Source organism: Podarcis cretensis, assembly GCF_951804945.1.
Source record: "Podarcis cretensis genome assembly, chromosome: 6".
Lineage (NCBI taxonomy): Eukaryota > Metazoa > Chordata > Lepidosauria > Squamata > Lacertidae > Podarcis > Podarcis cretensis.
This window is the reverse complement of record NC_137175.1, coordinates 47,556,427-47,574,031: the sequence shown is the minus strand read 5'-3', so window position 1 is coordinate 47,574,031 and position 17,605 is coordinate 47,556,427. Positions and strand designations below refer to the sequence as shown.

At 44.6% G+C, this 17,605-nt stretch overlaps 1 protein-coding gene across 1 annotated transcript in view; it reads left to right on the top strand.

Annotated features, from left to right (window-relative positions):
• Nucleotides 1–17,605, top strand: part of ITPR3 (inositol 1,4,5-trisphosphate receptor type 3) — a 96,801-nt gene that overhangs the window by 50,905 nt on the left and 28,291 nt on the right. The window contains exons 11-32 of the mRNA XM_079980965.1: nucleotides 32–174; nucleotides 1,402–1,501; nucleotides 2,445–2,605; nucleotides 3,037–3,178; nucleotides 4,102–4,263; nucleotides 4,434–4,606; nucleotides 5,619–5,738; nucleotides 7,372–7,554; nucleotides 8,398–8,649; nucleotides 9,349–9,493; nucleotides 9,764–9,911; nucleotides 10,650–10,846; nucleotides 11,004–11,133; nucleotides 11,955–12,012; nucleotides 12,246–12,411; nucleotides 12,863–13,027; nucleotides 13,536–13,604; nucleotides 13,890–14,015; nucleotides 14,337–14,459; nucleotides 15,044–15,244; nucleotides 16,466–16,717; nucleotides 17,448–17,573. Coding sequence (XP_079837091.1) covers nucleotides 32–174; nucleotides 1,402–1,501; nucleotides 2,445–2,605; nucleotides 3,037–3,178; nucleotides 4,102–4,263; nucleotides 4,434–4,606; nucleotides 5,619–5,738; nucleotides 7,372–7,554; nucleotides 8,398–8,649; nucleotides 9,349–9,493; nucleotides 9,764–9,911; nucleotides 10,650–10,846; nucleotides 11,004–11,133; nucleotides 11,955–12,012; nucleotides 12,246–12,411; nucleotides 12,863–13,027; nucleotides 13,536–13,604; nucleotides 13,890–14,015; nucleotides 14,337–14,459; nucleotides 15,044–15,244; nucleotides 16,466–16,717; nucleotides 17,448–17,573 — 3,342 coding nt within the window. The remainder of the gene's footprint in view (nucleotides 1–31; nucleotides 175–1,401; nucleotides 1,502–2,444; nucleotides 2,606–3,036; nucleotides 3,179–4,101; nucleotides 4,264–4,433; nucleotides 4,607–5,618; nucleotides 5,739–7,371; nucleotides 7,555–8,397; nucleotides 8,650–9,348; nucleotides 9,494–9,763; nucleotides 9,912–10,649; nucleotides 10,847–11,003; nucleotides 11,134–11,954; nucleotides 12,013–12,245; nucleotides 12,412–12,862; nucleotides 13,028–13,535; nucleotides 13,605–13,889; nucleotides 14,016–14,336; nucleotides 14,460–15,043; nucleotides 15,245–16,465; nucleotides 16,718–17,447; nucleotides 17,574–17,605) is intronic.

Here is a 17,605-nt window from a genome sequence, read left to right as displayed (position 1 = left end):
CTGAAAAAAAGAATACCTTATTTTGGAACAGGCCGGAACAAGTCGCTCCAGTCGGAGATACACAGGGGAAAAGATCAAATATCGACTGGTGGCTGTGCCTCACGGCAATGACATTGCTTCCCTCTTTGAACTAGATCCCACCACACTGCAGAAGACCGACTCTTTTGTCCCACGGTAAGTTGCTTTATCCAGGACGCCCAAAGAATCCAAGCCAGAATGGAGATATAGGACATAATCCAGAGAGAAAGGCATTGCTGTGTGCAAACAGGAGGCATAAGAAAAGAAAGGTTAAGAAGGTCCCTGCTGGATGAGACCAAAGGCCCAGCTAATTCAGCATCTTGTTCTCATAGGGGCCAACTCAATGCCTATGGAAAGTTCACAAGCATGACTTAAATGCAGCAGAATTCTTCCCACTTGTAATCCCCAGCAATTGGTATTAAGAGGTATACAGCCTTAGTTGAGGTAGAACATCACTCCTGCAGGTAGTCATTGAGAAAGCCTTATCACCATGCATTTGTCTCATTCTCTTTGAAAACCATCGAGGTTGGTGACCATCAGTCTACATCTTGTGGGAGCGAATTCCATAGTTCAGCTGTCTGTCCTGAAACTTCTGAGTTCTTGCATTATGAGAGAGGGAGGAAAAGGTTTCTCTATCCACTTTCTCTACATGGGGCATAATCTTACGCACCAGGCAGAACAGGAGTGGAGCAGGCAGAGAATGCACACAACAGAGTAAATGCAAGTATGAAATAGGATTCAGAAGTGATGAGACTGTGGCCCATGGTCTGGCCACACAGCCCAGGAAGCTGTTTTTAGTGGCCTACCACTGATTTCCAAAATGGGGCATAGCACCATTGTTGTAAAGTTGTAGAGAAGCTCAGGAAAGTGGAAGGAGGGCACCTTCGTGTTTCCTCTCTAAAACCTAACAATGATCCTGTGCCAGAAGGAAAAAGCAATGCTTTTTAAAGGGGAGGAAGGACACATGGTTTTTGGAAGGGCTTTCCTCCCCATTACATAGTTGGGGTAAGAGGCTCTTCTCCTAGCCCAGGGTGTGGTGGAGAGCAAAAGTGTTCAAAAAGGTGTCAGTCCAATGAGTGCAGTTTAGAGATGAACTGTAATTCCATTGAAATCAATGGAATTTACGGCTTTAACTGCTTCGGTCTCATTTAAGTCAGTATTTATATACCACTATATCATTAAAAATATCAAAGCAGTTTGCAATAATATCTATTTATAATAAAAACAGATGCAAATTTAAAAGCAAAGAACATCAACTAATAATCATGGAAAGATGTATTAAGTTAAAAGCCTGGCAGAATAGAAAAGTTCTCAGCAGGTGTTTAAAATTTGAAATAGAAGGAGAGAAATATCTTCTTCATTCTTACCTTCTTGTGGTTTCAGGAACTCCTATGTCCGACTGCGTCACCTCTGCACCAACACTTGGATCCAAAGTACCAATGTACCCATTGATGTGGATGAAGAGCGACCCATTCGCCTTATGGTAAGTTTACAGTATTTCTGGGTCGGTGGCTGATTCTGCTATTAACAGAGAACTGGTCCTTGGTGAAGGGAGTGCCAGCTTGTGACAGGAACCAATCTGGCATTTCCACCAGCCCTGTTAGTATCAGGAAGGTGGCCCTGTGGCTTGTCCCACCACAAAGGCTGCTACTGCTTCTGACTGCTAGAAGCCTGTATGGGCAGTTCCACAGTTCTGTTTCTTGTAAGCTATCTTGGAAGCATCCAATACTGACTGCAGCTTAGAGACAGAGTTATGAGCTAGATGGATCGGTTGGTTATATTATTGTGGCAGTATAACGTCATGCTTGATTTTATTAAGACATTTCTTTCTTGCCTCTCTCTAAAAAAAATTGGACATGCAAGGTAGCTCACAATACAATGAAATATATATACATATAAAAATACAGGTAGCTCACAATACAAGGAATACAATGAAATATATATACATATAAAAATACAGTGGCACACTATGCAACACCAACCATAAGAATCAGAAGAATAAAAATGATTTAAAAACAAACCAACCCATGAGCAGATTCATCGGCTAACCCCTCCCCCCGCTCACAAAAAAAGAGTCCAGAACTTATGTCTGTCACCCAAATCAGACACTCACTTGTCCTGGGCACTTTTTGATCTGGCACTGAAAAGAAAGGCTGGGGTGGGTGGCATGTGCCTCTTGGACCAACATATTCTAGGACAGGCATGGCCAAACTTGGCCCTCCAGCTGTTTTGGGACTCCAACTCCCATCATCCCTAGCTAACAGGACCAGTGGTCAGGGATGATGGGAATTGTAGTCCCAAAACAACTGGAGGGCCAAGTTTGGCCATGCCTGTTCTAGGAGGTGTAAATTGCCAAGAAGTGCAGACTTGCTTATTTGGGGGACAAAGCAAACTTTGGTATTGGATGACCAGGTTCTCTTTTTCAGCTTGGCACATGCCCCACCAAGGAGGACAAAGAGGCATTTGCCATTGTCTCCGTGCCAGTGTCAGAAATCCGTGATCTGGACTTTGCCAATGATGCCAGCTACATGTTAGCCAATGTAGTGGAGAAGATGAATGAAGGATTCCTCAGCCAGAATGACCGGAGGTAAAAATACCCCAAGTATTTTGATTCACTGTGTATGAGAAGGCAATGGTGGAATGGGATTCACTGACAGATGCAATCAACATGTGTGGTTTTAGGTCCATCAACTTGAAGAACCAATAGCAGGTTGCAATTGCAGGGAAACAAGTTTCATGTCCACGAGGTAGCCTGAGCATTTTATTTTGATTTGTATAATTTGTCTTGGACACATAATTTGATGTTTCTTGCTGCAGAGTTTGAAAATGTTTGGATGTAGAATTTGGTGTAGATTTGAATTGTAAGGAAACAAGGCAAATTATTAAGTCCATAGTTCACATCTATGTTGATTTGGTTTCTTGTTAACTTCATATGTGGGGTGTGTATGTATCGTGTTAATGACCCTGTTTTTTGGGGGGGTCATTTATTGATGACGCTCACTATAATTTGTCCGGCAGGTTTGTGATCCAACTGCTGGAAGACCTGGTTTTCTTTGTCAGTGATGTGCCCAACAATGGGCAGAATGTTTTGGATATCGTTGTTACCAAGCCCAACCGGGAGAGGCAGAAGCTCATGAGGGAGCAGAACATTCTGAAACAGGTGATTGGGTCTAGAGAGAAAGACTTAAGATGGAGGCAAGATCATTGCGGTATTAAGTGGAATGTTTTACTGCTCTTCCAGCCACAATTCTTTTCCGAGGCTGCAAGGGAGTAAAACACCTTACTTCTGAGTAAACATGTACAGACATGTCCTGTACCTGCACCTTTCTCCAGCCTTTCTCCAACATTGGAGTATGTGGTTATCCTGGAATTTGTTATTCTTCCAAGTTGTTCCAACAGGAAAAGCTTTGCTTTATAACGTTGCAACTTAGCTTTAGAAGCTTTGTCCTTGACAGTTGGAGGAGCAACTGCCCTCTTGTAGCTTCTGACTGCTTGTTCCACTGTGATAGGGCATCAGAGGAGCTCAGTCTCAATTTTCAACATTATTTTGTATTTTTTTGAGCAACAGGCAGGAACCTTTTTCTCCGCACCTGGACCTAGATTAGGTAATCAGAGTAAGGTGAAGGGAGCCTGCCATTACGAATTCCTCAGAATGAAAAGTTTATTCTACTTTGTCTGTTGCCTCAGTTTAAAGAGGGAAGGGGAAGAATGGCCACTTTAGAACAGCGCCTTTCTGGAAGTGCCTCTGTAAACTGTGAGATGTTTTAACTCCCTTGTATATGTACCCCTAATAACTGAAGGGAATGTAGCCCAGTGGATCAAAAAGGTCCTTAATAAAGACACAGAGGCCAAGGTGGAGCATGCTGGAGGCAGGTGCAAGATAGCCATTATCATGAGGTATCTTCCTCACCATCTAGTCCTGGTCCATTTCCATGGATGTTAAAGAGCATGGGGATGGAATAGGACCCATGGGACCCCACAGCACAGCCATCCTGGGGCCTAACAGAAGTCCTCCACGGCCACTGTCCAGAACTGGTTCTGCAGGTTCTTTTCAGTTTGGTAACTTCCATTTCCATTGGGTAGATCTTTGGGATCCTGAAGGCTCCATTCAAGGACAAGGGTGGGGAAGGCCCACTCGTACGACTGGAAGAGCTGTCTGACCAGAAGAATGCTCCCTACCAGTACATGTTCCGGCTCTGCTACAGGGTGTTGCGGCACTCCCAGGAAGACTATCGCAAGAACCAGGTAGGCCTTCACCGACATGAAGACGTAAGTCTGTGGGAGATAGAACTTGGGGGTTCTATTTTACTGAGACCTTTAGGCATAATGATGATGCATGTGGGAAACAAAGCATTCAAACAATGAGGAATTAAGACTTGCAGTTCTAACTCGGGTGCGCTGTCCTTGTCCCGCAGGAACATATTGCCAAGCAGTTTGGCATGATGCAGTCCCAGATTGGCTACGACATCTTGGCCGAGGACACCATCACTGCCCTCTTGCACAACAACCGCAAGCTGCTCGAGAAACACATCACCAAGACGGAGGTGGAGACATTTGTGAGCTTGGTGCGAAAGAACCGGGAACCCAGGTGTGTGTTGCCTCACTGGCAGGGAGGCAGCCAGAGCTGCCAACTTTAGAACCAGGCCTTTTAATCCACAGCAGTTAGCAGGTGATAATATTTATCTCCATGGTAAAGAGTTTTAGCTGCTAAATCAAGCTATTGCTAAAGACTGAAAAATGAGTCTGCCTTTTCTGGCTAGCTGGTGAACCTAGATACAGTTCAGGGTACTAATACGGAGGGAAATGTATTTCCTAATGCTTTTACTTTTTCCTTCCATGTAGTGCCTTCTATGGCAGCTGTATGTTGTGGCAATGCCTCTTGCATGCTTGGATGGAGGCTGGAGATTTGGGCGTGGGTATATGTGAGAACCTCTGAAGGTTGCCATACAAAGGGTCCCACACCTTTTGCTCCCCTTTTGCCTCTGCCTCTGCCCCTGCCATCACTGCCCTGCAGACCCTTGGAAAGTTTCCCCTGAGAGAACGTGGCTGAAAAAGGTTCCCTTCTCCTGCTGTATGGGAACTCTACCCTTTTGTCAGTGTGAAAAACCACAAGCCAGTCACTCTTCTAGGTTTGTTTGACTAAAGGGAACTGAAGTGCTGGGGATATAGTGAGGTTGGCAACAGATTGCTGGAGGGTAGCTGTGTTAGTCATGTAGGTGGAGGAGTTGAAGGAACTGTGGCAGTAAATGCACAGGAAAACTGTTCAAAATGCACAGGAAAACTGTTCAAAAGGATGGTCTGAATCAGACAAGGTGGAAAAAAACCTTACACAGTGAGTGTTGATAGCTGAGATAACAGATGCATCGGGTTCTCCTTAAATATAAAACGTTGGAGCAGGATTTACTTTTATGTATCCCTTTCTATGGTGTTAAGAATGACGTTCTTGATGTTTGATTGCTATGTGTCATTGTGGGGTCAGGAAGATGATTGATTTCCTGCCCATAATCCAGCCAAAAGCAGCTCAGATACACCTGGGCGGAAGGTAGTCCTTGTAGGTTGTTTGGAAGATGATATGATAAAACCTCTCCTATGTCTCCTAGGTTTTTAGACTATCTGTCAGATTTGTGTGTGTCGAACCATGTGGCCATTCCCGTCACTCAGGAACTGATCTGCAAGTGTGTGCTGGACCCCAAGAACACTGACATCCTGATCCAAACTGAGTGAGTATCTAGAGAGCCCTGTTCTTTTGAACACTGGAGTTGCCTTAGTCTTCCGCTTAGAAATTACCTTATCTGAGAAGGGTCACTTTCAGCCCATATCAGTTAAAAATGGGAAGAGCACCCCATATAAATAAAAAAAACCGAGTACCTTGGGTCAATGAACAATGAAAACACGAACTACACGCCTTTTGAATAGTTTCTATCCAAGAGCTCTGATTGCACTAAACAATGATCTCAGGGCCAGTTGTAAGAAATAGCAAGCAGTGAGTAGTAAGGAATGAGATAGGTTTTAGGTTATGCTATGCTTCTAATAGGTTGTGTTATATTCTGGATTATGTATGTTTTAATAGATTATGTCTGAATAGGGTGAGAGTGTTGGAGATACGTGCAAATGTGTATGTGAATCCGGTCTTGGGTGTTTGATTTTCGTTGTTGTGTATACTGTGTATATACGGACAATGACAATAAATTTATCTAATCAATGAGTAAAACAAGTTAATGAAGAAGGTATTGAGAAGAGTTCTAATTTTTTATCTTACTATATACTTGATTTAATATTTGTATGCTGCTTTCCCTACAACAAAAGGGAGCTTCCAGGAAACCTGTTTATTGAGCATTTATGCTGATTCGTTTGCAGGGAGGTTAGAGGATGTGGCATCAAAGGAAGTTTTATCCCACACTTTCTAGTGCATTTCCCCATCACTTTCCTTATTTCAAAAAGTCTGATCCTTTGAGGAAGTGGATTTGTTGCCCAATTAACTTTGACTCTGCAGCCTGAATTTGCCAGATGTCATTGAATCCTATCTGAAAATCGCAAGTCTGAAAGTGCCCTAAGCTGAGCTCTGAGTGGCTGCCAACAGTAACAAATACACAGAGCAATAACAGATAAAAACAACACTTCATCAGTCTAATGATATAAACAAACACAAGAGCATTTCAGTAAGCAAAAGCCAGCAATTCAGTAAAAAAGGACACAGTTCAATACAAACCCGTAATAATTCAGAAACAGTTCACTTTGACAAATTCTAACTGTGGGTTATGATGTTATGTCCAACTCAAGTCTGAGGGTTGCCTTCCAAAACATTTCTCTGTACTGTGAGTGGACGATCAACAAAGTTCAGTTTCTTCCAGATTTAGTTATTTCTCCAGCATGAATGGGGAGAATTACAGACAAATGGTGCTGATTACGGAGAAGGCATTATATTATAGCCTCCCTGAAGGAGTCAGTGTATCCCGAAGATTAAATTACTACATCATAATGTGGCCATTATTGGAGCCTCGTTCTGTAGTCGGAAAGCAAATTAGAAAAATAATGGACAGATTAATAGAAAGACAGGAAGGGGGAAAGACAGGCTATCATTGTCTGCCAGCTGCAATGTCAGTTGCTGGAAATCACAAGCACTGTTGCATTCAGATCCTCTTTGCGGGTTCCTTAAGTCATCAAGTTTGCCACTGTGAGAACAGGATGTAGACTCTTTGTAAGTTCTTATGGGCAGAGAGGAGTCCCTTACCAGCTTTGATGGCTTTAAATGGCATTCGGCAGGTTCCTTTTTTCCTCTTCATTGCCACTCTACCAGTAAAGTGGGGAAAACAATCTTATGAGTTGGTTCAGTGTCCCATTCTGCTTTTCCAGGTTGAGACCTGTGAAGGAGATGTCCCAGACTCATGAGTACTTGAGTATCGAATTTTCTGAGGAGGAGGTGTGGCTGACTTGGAGTGACCGAAACAACGATAACCATGAAAAAAGCATCCGGCAGCTTGCCCAGGAAGCACGAGCAGGCAATGCCCATGACGAGAACGTCTTGAGCTACTATAGGTAACAAGTGGTTCTCCATTGGTATTGGTTCCGCCTGGTCCTCAACCCACCCTTTCCCTCTTTAGCAATTATTGCCTGTTACCCTAAGTCAGGCTTCCTCAAACTCACTCCAGATGTTTTTGGCCTACAACTCCCATGATCCCTAGCTAGCAGGACCAGTGGTCAGGGATGATGGGAATTGTAGTCTCAAAACATCTAGAGGGTCGAGTTTAAGGAATCCTGCCCTTAGTAGCAATCCTAAAACAGTCTTCTGAGCATGTTTGTTTTTAAATAGAACTTTAGCCACTCTGTTGTAATGGTGGTATTTGTAGGCATAATTTGATTTCCCCTCTGTTGTATACATATTGGCTGCATCATGTTGTAGTGTTAATCTTTTAGTGGGGTGGGGTAGGAGCAGTGCTTTTTTTCTGGCGGTACTTAGGGGTACGCACACCCCTAAACATTTTGTCAATCTTTGTACTTTTGTCCATTTACTGTATTTATTTTTCCTGATTTGAACTATAAAATGGTTATTTTCTTGAGTCAAAATGAGAGTGCCTCTAAACATTTTTAAAGAAAAAAAAGCACTGGGTAGGAGTCTTCCTGTTTATAATACTGCATAATGATCACTTTTAGTAAATGTTGCTGTTTTATTCTTTTGACGTTTGTTTCAAACTTTTGCATTTGTAAGTCTTTTTGTTAAACAAGACCAACTGAACTGACAGGGAACTGCCTTGGAAGAGTCTTCGACTTTACTAATTATTAATCTGCTTTTTTTTTACTTTCCACACATGCTCATACTTACGTGACTTTTTCTCTTTTCCCTCTTTGTCTCCTCTCCATCCCTGCTTTTGCCCTTTACAGATACCAGCTGAAGTTGTTTGCCCGCATGTGCATGGATAGGCAATACTTGGCCATTAAGGAAATCTCCAAGCAACTGGGAGTGGAGCTCATCTTCCTCTGCATGGCGGATGAAATGTTGCCCTTTGACCTCCGGGCTTCCTTCTGTCATCTCATGCTGCATGTACATGTGGATAGGGATCCACAAGAGAAGGTGATGCCTGTGAAGTTTGCACGTCTGTGGACTGAGATTCCTACAGCCATCACCATCAAAGAGTAAGGAATATCTGGAGGACAAGGGGATGCATGTATGAGGGGGGACCATAGCAACTAGGACAATGTTCTTCAACATTAGATCTCTGGTGTTGTTGGACTGCAACTCCCACCATCCCTAACCATTGGTTAAACTGGCAGGGGATGATGGGATTTGTAGTCCAGCAACATCTGGAAACCAAGATTGAATAACTCAAATCAAGGAGGTTCTAGGTGCATATCCCACCCTCTTCACTGGCTGCAGTAGTAATAATAATAATAATAATAATAATAATAATAATAATTTTAAATGATGCAAAAATGGTGTACATAGGGGGGAAATAAGAAATGGTTTGAAAATAGTGTGCATGGGGGAAAAGAGGGTGGGAGAGCAGGAAAAAATGGCCAGCAACCTTTGTGAGAATGTTTGGGTGTGGAAGAGGCAGTTGGAGAGGGCGATCGAAGGAGGCCAGAGAGACTTGAGGGGTTTGCAGCAGTTTTAAAAATGGGTTTTTAAATGGTTTTCTAGGGGTTTTTTTATGGTTTTCTAGGGGGTGGTGGTTCTGGCTTTATGCAGGTTTGCTTATATGTGCAATGGCCAGGAACTCAACCTCCCCATAAATTACCTGTAATTCAATGCATTCAGAAAGCCTAGAGTTGATCTGTGCTGGAGATTAGGTACCTCAATCAATCAATCAATCAATCAATCAATCTCCTTTGCAGCTATGATGCCAATGTGAATAGCTCAAGGGATGACAAAAAGAATAAGTTTGCCAGCACCATGGAGTTTGTGGAGGACTATCTCAACAATGTCGTGAGTGAGGCAGTACCCTTTGCTAATGAAGAGAAGAACAAGCTTACTTTTGAGGTCAGTTTCCCTTTGCCATATTCTGGGAGTTTGGCCCTGGCATACCTTGCTGAATGTACGCAGTTCTGGGTCTGATCAGTGCCTGGATGGGAACCCCATGTACATTGCCTTAGATTCTGTGATGGAAAAAAGATGGGATATAAATGCTAGAAAACAAACTAATAAAATAGTTGCACTTGGATGTAGTTTGGGACATTTTTCAAGAGCGTTTTGAAGTTTAGGGTGATTTCATCTTCACTAGTTTGATAAAACCTCTCTCTCTCTCCCCAGGTTGTCAGTCTTGCCCACAATCTCATCTACTTTGGCTTCTATAGCTTTAGTGAGCTGCTGCGCTTGACACGAACTCTTCTTGGCATCATAGACTGTGTTCAGAACCCTCAGCTGATGATGCAGGCCATGTACAATGATGATATGACTGGTATGTCTAGTGAGTCTTCGTCTTATGAGCCAAGGGCAAATGCCATCATTTAAATTAAAAATAACATCCATTTTTAAATACTGCAGTCTAATAAAGTACTGCAAGTGTATGGTGTTAGATAGGGGCTGTTTTTCTTAGGTAGGACAGATGTGTGGCTCTCAGATGTGGCCAAACTTCACCTCCCATCATCCCTGACCATTGCCTGACCAGGAGTTGGTGGTCCTACAACATCTGAAGGGCCACAGATTCCCCATCTCTGTTTTACGAATTACAGAAGAAGCATAATTCATTCCATGAACCTTGCTAGGCCAGAAATGGTTAAAGTAGAACCCCACAATTCACCTTACACATTTCTCTTTTTTGGTTTGTACATCACCTTGATTCACTTAATGGATATGACCATGACTCGCTCTTCATGGCCAGGGGTGTAATTTGGCAAGGATCATATAATGACCTGCACAGAATATTCATACACTGGACGACAATTCAGAAGAAATAAAATGTCGACAGAATAATGAGGGGAAATAACTTGATATTAGCACAGAAATAAAAATGTGCTCTGCTTACCCACCAAGGACTCAGACCAGATATTTTTCAGTTTCATAGTTCTTTCCTTTGGTTTGCTTGTGGAGGTGCATTTTCTGCTGATCTCCAGCAAAAGCTCAGCAAATAGCCATTGCAAGAGGTCTATGTAAGTAGGACCAGCTTTGACCATGATTTTTGTGGTTGCTCTTCCAGGGAAAAATGTCCGGAGGTCCATTCATGGTGTCGGCCAGATGATGTCAACTATGGTGCTGAGCAGGAAGCAGTCCATCTTTGGTCCCTCGAATATGAATGCCGTGGTAGTTCCTGAACCTGCTGATAGGGGAAGGAGCATAGAAAATGAAAACATTGTGGTGATGGAAACGAAGCTGAAAATTCTAGAGATTTTGCAGGTTAGGGCAAATTCCTGAGACCTTGTGACCATGTGACACCAATAGTTGCTCATGATGGACCTTTTCTTGACTTGGGGCTTAAGAAGGGAAAGTGATTATGAAAGGTTGGAAAGGTGTGCAAATTGGATTGATTGATTATCTCTCTGTTCTTCCTCAGTTCATCCTGAATGTACGTCTGGATTACAGGATCTCCTATTTGCTCTCTGTCTTCAAGAAAGAATTTGTAGAGGTCTATCCCATGCAGGACAGTGGAGCTGATGGAACAGCTCCAGCCTTTGACTCCACAAGTAATCTCCTACACCTCCCTTGTATTTTCTCCCTACTTGAACTGTGTCATTGATTCCTTTCTAACTTCATATTGCTTTAATAGACAATACAAAAGCTGGCAGGTGTTTACCTGCAGATCAATGGAACCCGTAACACTGCAGATGTTGTTGGATTACAACACCCATCATACATTACTACTGATGATGCTGACTGATTGATAAGAATCCAGCAACATCTGGAGAGCTACAGATTCCCCATCTGCATTCTAAACAGGAAAGCAATGGTGGGGAACTATTATTATTATTATTATTATTAGCCATTTAGGGTGAATCATGCCCATCTTTCCCATGCCTGGGTGCACTGCTGATTTTCCATCTGCAACCCTAGCTTGCATTTGGTGCTTTTTGAATTCAAGCCACAGCTGCAAATATCTTCCTTTGCATGGCAACAGAAAGGGGCATCAGATTTTAAAAGTCTCAGATTCAAGCTGCAGCTGCGAAGGAGGAATCCCTATTCTTCCTCTGCAGCCTGAGGTTTTCTGCACCTGATGAGGAAATGCCTGACCTCACAGGATGCATCTGATGTCATATGAAATCAGATGATTGAAAGGTGGGCCACCTGCCTGTCAAAGTGGTCCATGGAATGTTGGCCACATTTGGGTCCTGACAAAAGTGGCTCCCCACCTTTGAGACAGAGACAGATGACAGGGTCAGAAATCTGGAGCTGATCAGATGATTAGTTTCCCCTTCCTTTCTTATTTACATTCCCCATTATCATCTCTGAGTTGTCTCCTGATGGTTCACAGCATTGCTCACTTCCTATGCATTTCCTTTTCCTGCAGCTGCAGCAATGAACCTGGACCGGATAGGCGAGCAGGCTGAAGCCATGTTTGGGGTTGGGTAAGTTCTTGTCACTTCCAGCTCTTCTATTAGTGCTCCCAATTGCCCTTTTCAAAGAGCATCTCTTTGTTCATAGCCAAAAGTGTAGGCATAGGAGATAATGAATCACTAGGAGCTACCATAAAAATATATTTTTTAGATAATGCAACACATCAGGATTATTGCATGCAAATCATTATTGAAACTCCAAAACCAGTGTTGGATATGATGTCCTTTTTTTAACTTGGCGGCAGGAAAACAAGCAGCATGTTAGAAGTTGATGACGAAGGAGGCCGGATGTTCCTTCGGGTGCTGATCCATTTGACCATGCACGACTACCCCCCACTTGTCTCAGGTTCCCTTCAGCTCCTCTTCAAACATTTCAGCCAGAGGCAGGAGGTCCTGCACACCTTTAAGCAGGTAACTCTCTGTGACATGTGACTTCTGCCAACCAGCAAGTCACCTACATCTGCTTCCTTTCAGTGTTGTCTTACAATTCTTCCTCGATGGAACTGGCCACTTGGCTGGCATGTTGTGCTTATCTATGCCTCCCCTGTTGCTTCACTTTGTTTGGACCTAGCTGTGAAGGGAACAAGCATTGCCTTGGCACTGTGTGCATCAGGTGGTGCTTGATCCACTAAGATTCTCATCCATCTGAGATCTGTGTGGGGCCAGTGTGTGCCTCCACACATTCTATGTTATGCACAAATTTCATGATTAGTGGCATCATAACCATCTGAGGAACCCTTGAACAAAGTGAGAGAGATACACGTCTCATATGCTATCTTTTAACAGAGCTAGGCCTTCGTCCTGGTTCTTTTTTTGACAGCCAGCAGCATCAGCAGATGTTCTTCACGGTATCTCAATGCAGGTTCAGCTGCTGATCTCGGCTCAGGATGTTGAGAACTACAAAGTGATCAAGTCAGAGCTGGATAAACTACGCATGATGGTGGAGAAGTCTGAGCTCTGGGTGGAAAAGAAGGGCAGCTCCAAGGGAGAAGACGGACAAGAAGGAGAAAAAAAGGAGAAGAAAGAGGTAGAGCTGGAGTGGCTCTGTGCCAGGCAGGGAGCACCTCTGCATTGCTGGTTCAAGTCTGGGTGTGCTTTGAATGATGAATGAATGAGAATCAAGAGCCTGGATTGAGAACATTCCACACATTATTTCATCAGTAACGTTTGCTTTGCCACTGAGTGATCCCTCGACACGGAGCTTTTGCTAATCCTGGATCTCTTGTGAGTATCTATGACAAAACATGGATGGGAAAAGGAGAGCACTCTACTAGGAATGGGTGTGTGTGTGTGTGTGTGTGTGTGTGTGTGTGAAACGATGACACAAGGTAGTCACTTTGAACCAGGTTTGGCTTCACTTATTACACTATAGCATAATATGTACCTAAAAGATTAGTTTGTGTACAATATAGGAAAGCCTGGTTTTTGACTGCTGTGAAGGGAGAGCAGGCTTCGCAGAAAACACGAGGGTGGATTTCTACTTCATTAGCTGATGCAAGAGTGCCTGAATAGTTTTATTTCCTTCCCCTCCCCAGCGTACCACAGATGAGGAGCCGGGGACCCCTGGAGAAAAAAGCAGCGAGAACTACCAGCTGGTTAAAGGGGTAAGCGTTTGCACCTGACATTCCTTCTTGGAAAGTTGTGAGGAAAGAGTGGAGAACCCTGTCCTGAGCTTGTTGGAGGAAGGTTGGGGTGTCAATTAATCCATACAGACACAATATGCCTTGGGCTAAGCAGCATCCCTCGATTCTGGAGAGGCATGTGAGGGCACCTCTCATTTTGCTTCTCTAGAATCAGGGGTTAGATTGCTAGTTGCTTTCTACCACTAATTCATCTCCTGTTGGGCTGTGGTTTATGATTATGTTTTGTTTCAACTTGCTTTCCTTCAGATTCTGGAGCGGCTCAATAAAATGTGTGGGGTTGGTGAGCAGATGCGAAAGAAGCAGCAGCGCTTGCTGAAGAATATGGATGCCCACAAAGTGATGCTGGACCTCCTGCAGATCCCCTATGAGAAGGTGAGGAGGAGGAGGAGGAGGAGATGAATGAGTGGCAGTCATGGTTAGGAGAGCAGAACGTGCTGGGCTGCTGGAGATCTCATGGGGATAATGCTGTTCTAAATCTGTGGGATTGTCAGCAGCGGCATGGGGGAGCCAGCAGTGGGGTAGAGTAGGGTGTGGCGAGGAGGTGAGAAGGGGAGAGCTCCAGGTTGGTGGTGTTGGTGTCCCACACAGGTGTCCCCTGATCTTGATGCCACTTCACCCCACTCATGGTCTACTCAAATTAAGGTACATTAAAGACTTTGCACCAGGGACCTACCTTTTATTCTCCGTGAACAGGGTGACACCAAGATGTTGGAGATCCTGAAGTTAACCCACCAGTTCCTGCAGAAGTTTTGTGCTGGCAACCAAGAAAACCAGGCCCTCCTCCATAAGCAGCTCAGCTTGTTCCTCACCCCTGGGGTAAGAGAAGAAGGAGCAAGTGAAATAAAAGGGGGTCTAAGAAATGTTGTGTGCAGGCAGCGTGCAAGATATAATTTTCCGTAGATCTCCTGTTTCTGTTCAGATTCAGCCAATACAGACTTTACAACAGAGGCTTGTAGTTTCATTGCCCCACTTGGGTTGTGAGGCCATGTCTCCATGGAGCCCAAACTATCCCAGTCTAATCTCACAGGGTTGCTGTGAGGATACAGTTGGAAAACCCTGTCTAGGCCTTTCCTAAAAGCTATGGGTGAAAAATGGGATCTTGTTTATTTTATGCTATTTCTTTACTTCAAAGAGCTCAAGATGGGTTACATGGTTCTCTATCCCTCCCCTGTTTTTAACCCTGTGAGGTAAGTTAGCCTGAGGCTGTCACTGTCCTAACGTCCCTCAGAAGGCTTAATGGGGATATGAGCTCAGTCTTCCCAGTCCTAATCTGACACTGAGCAGACAGAAGAAAGAAATTGGAATATGTTCCAAGAAGCCAACGATCAAGGCCAGATATAGGTATGAGCGACACCTGCTGTGCCTTCTGAGGACTCACCTTTCCTTCTTCTTTGTGCCAGCTTCTGGAAGCAGAGACAATGCAGCACATCTTCCTGAACAACTATCAGCTGTGTTCTGAGATCAACGAGACGGTGCTGCAGCACTTCATCCACTGTCTGGCCACCCACGGACGCCACGTGCAGTACCTGGACTTCCTGCACACCATCATCAAGGCTGAGGGCAAGTACATCAAGAAGTGCCAGGACATGATCATGACTGAGGTGAGGCTCCATCTCTCTCTCTCTCTCTCTCTCTCTCTCTCTCTCTCTCTCTCTCTCTCTTTCTCTCTCCCTCTCCCCTCTCTCCCTCTCTCTCTGGCTGAGCAAAAAGAGGGAGGAGGTGAGGTACAGATCACGACACAAGGAGATTATGGGAAGTCCTGTTCTAGCAGTAAGGAAATTGGGGTTTAAAGCTGGTAGGGTAAATCAGGCAGCCTCAAGTGTAGGCTTCCTTCAGTCCCTAACTGAATCGCCTGCCTGCAGTTCTCCCGTAATTTGAGGGGGAAAGCGTCAAGCTGCATGTTTCTGGCTGGGTTAATGAAGTGCCAGGCCTGTGGCACATGCAGTTACAATCTCATAGAAGGAAAAAACCTGACTTGGCTTGGGGGGAAGGGAAGAAGTGCCATTTTGTGGTAGGAAGGTAATAACAACATCAGTGTCTGTAACAATGCACAGGCCTGAATAGCTGCTGTCTGATTATAATGGCTTTTAAAAAAAGAAGTAAGGAAGGCGCTGTGGTGACCAGCATCAATCCCAGTATCAACCTTGTTGGGTTGCATGTTTGCTTGTGCAGCCCAAGTGCTGATGCAGGGACTGTTTAGCTGCCACCATCACCTACTGCTTTCTGGGTGATCATTTGGGGGCCCAGGTTCTTGAGCTCCACCTCTAGCTATAGTGCTGACCCTACCTCTCAGGTATCTCTCAGACCCAAGTATATGGCTTGATCCCTATTGAGCCTGAGACTATCAGCTTTCCAGCTTGGGCTTCATTCTTCAGACTGATTGTGAAATTATACGAGAGAAAAAAACAGAACACTTAGTGTATTAGCAATGAGGAAGAGGGACTTTCCCATCCAGGAGATGCCATCACAGTGACTGCTGTGCTGTAAAATTGCCATCCTCTCATTGTATCTCAGGTCCTTAGAATTATATTCTCCTTTGGATGAGGCACTCCTCTTTAGCTCTACCACAGCCTATATACAGCTGGTCAGGGGTGCAGTGGGGATGGAGAGGGGCTCAAAACTGACTATTTTTTTGCAGATGTTTGCCAACCTTTTGGAGCAGGGATGGGGAACCTGTGGGCTTCAGACTCCATTGCTCCCAATCATCATGGCCCATGTTCAGGGGCGGTGGGAGTTGAAGTCCTGCAACACCTAGAGAACCACAGATTAGCCACTGTTCTTTCTGGGCTGTGTTGCTTAGCCTCCTTGTCCTTTTCCCACAGCTGACCAATGCTGGGGATGACGTGGTGGTGTTTTACAACGATAAGGCCTCCCTAGCCAACATGTTGGAGATGATGACAGCAGCCCGGGACGGAGTAGAGGAGAACAGCCCCCTCATGTACCACATCTCTCTGGTGGATCTGCTGGCAGCCTGTGCTGAAGGCAAAAATGTCTACACAGAAATCAAGTGCACCTCTCTCCTCCCCTTGGAGGATGTGGTGCGAGTGGTCACTCACGAAGACTGCATCACGGAGGTAAGGGCAGGATGCGGGCAGCTGCTTGAGGTGCAGGCACTGAAAGGCTGTGGCTTTGTGGTTCTTCCTGTATTCCAGGTTGCTGCCCTTCTAGGGAGAGTCACGATTCCAAACAAAGGAAAATCTGCTTTTCAAATGCGTGTGAGATGGTTATTCCCCAGTGTGATGTGGTGGATAGTGTCAGGAATGAACCATTCCCTGCTTGGCCATGATACCCACTGGGCGACCTTATAGCCAGTCACTGTAAGAATAAGCAGCATCCTTCTGGATCAGGCCAGGGGTCCATCAAACCAGCGCCTTGCTTCCTACTGGCCAGCCAGTTGCCTCTGAAGAGCCAGCAAGCAGAGCATGAAGGCAATATTTGTCTCTTGCTATTGGTCTCCAGTAACTGCTACGCGGTGGCATAATTCCTCTGATTATGGAAGCTTCATTTGGCCATCAGGAAGTCTAATCTTCATCATGGAGTTGTAAGAATGCATCTTCATCACCCTTTGCTCTTTGCAGCAGAGTGTTTAGATGCTGAAGTAGCCCCCTTTTCTTTGGCTCAAATCCCCCTTTTCCGTTTTCTTGTACAGATGTGGATGGGGCTTCAGGGAAGCATTTGGGGGTACCAATATAAACAAAGATGCTCCTTTGAAGTCTGAAAGGATAAGTGTGGAGGTTTCTTGCCTTGCCTCTTCTCATCCCACACCAGGCAGGGGCTTCTGACCCATCCCTTCTTCTCTTTCAGGTGAAGATTGCTTACGTCAACTTTGTCAACCATTGCTACGTGGACACAGAGGTGGAGATGAAGGAGATCTATACTAGCAACCACATCTGGACGCTGTTTGAGAACTTCACTCTTGATATGGCCAGGGCAAGTGTTGGTACCTAAATAGCGTGGCTGGG